The sequence below is a fragment of the Silurus meridionalis genome, chromosome 26 (genome assembly GCF_014805685.1).
Source record: "Silurus meridionalis isolate SWU-2019-XX chromosome 26, ASM1480568v1, whole genome shotgun sequence".
NCBI classification, from domain to species: Eukaryota; Metazoa; Chordata; class Actinopteri; order Siluriformes; family Siluridae; genus Silurus; species Silurus meridionalis.
In genome coordinates this window covers 14658792-14662903 of record NC_060909.1, presented here as the reverse complement: position 1 = coordinate 14662903, position 4112 = coordinate 14658792, and the positions used below count along the sequence as shown (strand labels likewise).

Below are 4112 nucleotides of genomic sequence, written 5' to 3'. Positions count from 1 at the left end.
CAAGTTATAAATCTTTGTTGGCAAATATTTTTTTTCTTTGCATAATAACTAATTATTTTGGCTGGCTGTATTTATTCTATATGTGTAAACTACTGAGTAGTTTTATTCATACCAAAATGTTGTATTTTATAAGCTCAGTAAAAAATATTTTGCAGCCTAATACTTTACAACTACAAAGAGCCATGAGAAGTAACAAATCATCTACAGTACAAGTACCTGAAATCTATACTTTAGTACAGTACAGTACTTAGCCTTAAAATAACACACTTCATTTCCATCACTGACTGGTTGTATTTCTATGTATGTGAAAAAAGAGACTACACTTTGGTTATATTTATAAAATTACAAAAAAGCAGATTTTATTACACACTTTAGATTCAGGGTTAAGGTCACTGGTTCACTGTCAAGAAAAAAAAAGTTTTTACATTACAGTTCATCATCAGAATTTTCAAAGTCACTTTCACTGTCATAGTCATCAGCTGACGATTTGTTTAAAAGGTTGATGTTCTCTGCTCCAGACAAAACATGCAGGTAACAGTTTCTTGCTTGTACCCTCATATCTCTGATTTTACATTGCTTTCTGTGGATGATGCTCTGCAGACCTTTCAAACCTTCTTCACTTAGGCCACATTGCGAAACTTAAAAAGAAGAACAAAATAACATTAAGCCTCCATTAGAAACCTTATAAACAATCATCATTGTTGTGTATGTGTGTTTACTTTAATGATTAGACAGGACATGTCCTATGTAGTTATAGGAATATGCACTAGTCAAAAAGACTCTTACTAATAGTAAAATGAAGATACTCTGACAGTTGTGATGGCTGAAATAACTTAACTTATAACATTCTTTCTCAGCTATGGAACTGGAACTGTGTTTTGAGTTCATTTTCCAGAAAAAAATGGGGCAGCTCTTTGTTTATGCTTATGTTTGTGCCATATGTTACAAATTCTTACTTTTCAGACTCTCGCTGGCAAACAAGCAGGACAGTTCTCGGAGGGTCTCAGCACGAGTTGAAAGATATTTCCAATGTTGATTCATCTCTGCAACAACAATTTTCTGCTCCTCCTGAAGTCGCCTTAGTGACATAATGATGTCGAATGCCTTTCTTTTTGTCCTTAAATCAACAGTGTCTGGAATGCATAAGAAAAAATTACGTCATATGGGGTTGCAGATTGACATTTGTGGCATTGTGGCTGATGTGTCATTATATAAAAGAATTGTCAGAAGACTAGTGTACATACCACTGTGTGGTAGCTGCCATGGCCAAGCTGTCTCACCAGACAAAATGGTTTCCAAGCACAGAGTTTCTGTTTTTGGAACCATTATGTTGTATTTCTCCACAACTGATGTCAGGATCCCCTTCTCTTCCCTGATCTTGCGGCGGATCCTGGCACGACCTTTGTTGCCATTTGTATCTTTATAGAGACGCTGGGAACGCCTCTTGATACTCGCCACCAGCACCTCAATTCTGCTGGCCAAAGCATCAACATCATTTGTGGTGGTTGTTGTTGTTGCTGAGAAGAAATTACAACAAGAGTAACAATTACAATTAATTACAACTAAATGTATTACTAGTAACATATATATATATATATATATATATATATATATATATATATATATATATATATATATATATATATATATATATATATATATATATATATATATATATATACAGTATACACACACACTAGACATTTCCTCACCGTCTGCCCACTCCTTTACATCATTGACCCAGTCTTCCAATTGGCTCTCTGTCACTGTCAGTTCAACTTTCATGGACTCTAGGTTTTGCAACTGGCTTTGCAGAGCTTTCATGGTCTGAAATGACAAGAAATCACAGATAGTATAGAAACAAACAAATCTTCAATATACAGTGTTATTTAAAAAGAATAAACCGATTTCATTACGCAATATTTTATTAAAGAAAAGAAAGGAAAACTCCAGCCAAGTCACAAGTATTAAATTCACAATCAACTTAGATAACTCACGGTCATGGACTCATTCCATGACGATGCTTGAGAACTGAAGCAATGAGTCATGATATCGGTTCATTCGTTTTGAATAACCCTGTACAGCTTCAAAAATTAATGACATTTATTACTGAGCATCTAGAACTAATTCTACTAATTCTATCTTACCTTCTGATATCGGCGGCTCAGTGCGGTGGCCAAATTGTTGAACTTTTGTTGATTCCAGCGCATGGCCATGAGAGTCAGCATGTCTGTGCGTCCTGCAAACAAAGAAAATATCATGTTACCATATTCCCCCTGTAATGATGTAACAAGTGCAGTAGAAGGTCATTTTACCTGCTTTAGACATGTGTTTTGTGGTCACTGCAATCCTGGAGAGGAAAGCATTGCACTGTTCCACCTCCTCTCCTAGTGTTAAACCAGCCCCATCCTGATATGCTCCACTCCATTTTACCTGATTAGGAATAAAAAATAATAATATAATGCTGAGAAAGTTTTGACATTCATTTGCAGATTTTATTAATCTCATAGCAAAGTTCACCTACTTCGCACTTAAAATCATGGGCTTTGGCATGGAATACTAAAAGAAAGGGCTTCATATTAAGAAGGTGCTGGAGCTCTGGGCAGCTTTTTGCAATTCTTTGGAGGTAAGGCCAATATTTGCAGGTCACATCCATACAAAAAAAAGTGATTTGCCTACTAGCCAGCCGTTTTTGCAGGTACAGGGGATAAGCAAAAATTTCCCCCCTGTACATATTTAACGCACAGAGTAGCACTCCATGCCGACACACCGCAAGCTCCAGTCCCTCCTCATCGACCTTGCAGATTGCTTGCAGATCTTTGGGAGGTCTCTCTGGCTGCTGACCACTCCCCTCCACAAACACCTCTTCCACTGACCTATAATATAGAAAATAGTTGATGAAAATAAGACTCTTGTAAACAAAATCTGTAGATGGAGGCAATTGTACTCCTGTATAAAGTCTAATCATCTGCGATTTTACAGTACATGTTTGGATGCCTTGTGAATGTAGTCCACAAATCTTGTCACATCTTCATCCTTAGCTATAAAGACGTCTTCAAAGATGGCCTGTTCTTCAGATCTATAAAAAAGAAAAACAAAAAGAAAACAACAAAAAAAACATACAGAATACACAAAATTGAATGATACATTCTAATTTAATTTAACTTTACTATACACATTAAATGGATATTTCTTCTTATTAATATTGTTTCAACAGTGTGACATTATACACAATTCTGGTATACCTAGCTGCATTCTTGAAACGGTAAAGCTTGCGGTTTCCATCTACTGAAACTGCCAGAATATCTGGGGTGCATGCAGGACAGATGAAAGGCTCTTCCTTGCAGATTTTGTCCACCTCAAAACGGACAGCCTCCCACTCAAAAAAGCTTTTCTGAAAACTGTCTGTGGAGATCTTGCCAGGGTCGCAGGCCAGTAGGCCCTTCGATTTAGCTCGACCACTCCAGCAGCCCAGGTGGCTTGGCATGCCTCACAACTCAACTCAGGCATGCTTAGATCATATCGTCCTGAAAAAATCAAAAACATTTCCACTTTAATGTAAACTTTAAGTGATTAATCAGGTTTTGAATTATTTCAACCTTTTTTACATGACTTTGTATACTTGTTAAACATTACTCAAAAGTCATGTGTAGATCTTACATACAGACCTGTGCCAAACTTATGGAGGTAGAGCATGTATAGATTTTTATCTTCACACACTTACCATTCATTGTGATCACAGCAACAGTCTTCCCTGGGCTGACCCTCAATGACTCTGGTGAACAACCGCAAATTGTGTCAGGAACCTCCACACGCACATGGCGCACTGAACAAGATCACACATAAATCAAGATCATTTGGATTGACTGAGTAATATAACATTGGAACGATTCTATGGTATTGAAGTACATTGCTGAAAAAGTATACAGAGATGCTCAAAAAGCTAACTGACACAAAGTATCCACATAAATTTAATATCAAACAACAAGAGACAAAAAGGCATATTTAAATAGTAAAGCTTATGAGGACTAACAATTCCTAGAATAATATTTATGTTGTCCAGACACAAACAAGTACTTACCACAATGGGAAAGAGCCTTATCTACAACACA

General features: G+C 36.6%; 1 protein-coding gene across 3 annotated transcripts in view; it reads right to left on the bottom strand.

Moving 5' to 3' along the window:
• Positions 1-383: 383 nt before the first annotated feature.
• The window catches only part of LOC124379646, a 19307-nt gene continuing 15578 nt past the window's right edge, over positions 384-4112 (bottom strand). For 2 of the 3 annotated variants that reach the window (XM_046840076.1, XM_046840075.1), the window contains exons 3-12: positions 4082-4112; positions 3725-3826; positions 3246-3527; positions 2525-2876; positions 2316-2433; positions 2148-2239; positions 1713-1827; positions 1245-1517; positions 957-1133; positions 384-638 (exon numbers count right to left, since the gene is read on the bottom strand). The exon at positions 4082-4112 is cut by the window's right edge and continues 362 nt beyond it. In XM_046840076.1, the coding sequence (XP_046696032.1) occupies positions 427-638; positions 957-1133; positions 1245-1517; positions 1713-1827; positions 2148-2239; positions 2316-2433; positions 2525-2876; positions 3246-3487 (1581 nt within the window). In that variant the 5' untranslated portion in view covers positions 3488-3527; positions 3725-3826; positions 4082-4112 and the 3' untranslated portion in view covers positions 384-426. Of the gene's footprint in view, positions 639-956; positions 1134-1244; positions 1518-1712; positions 1828-2147; positions 2240-2315; positions 2434-2524; positions 2877-2985; positions 3080-3245; positions 3528-3724; positions 3827-4081 lie in introns of those variants that run through there. The other variant, XM_046840077.1, reaches the window with a different exon arrangement.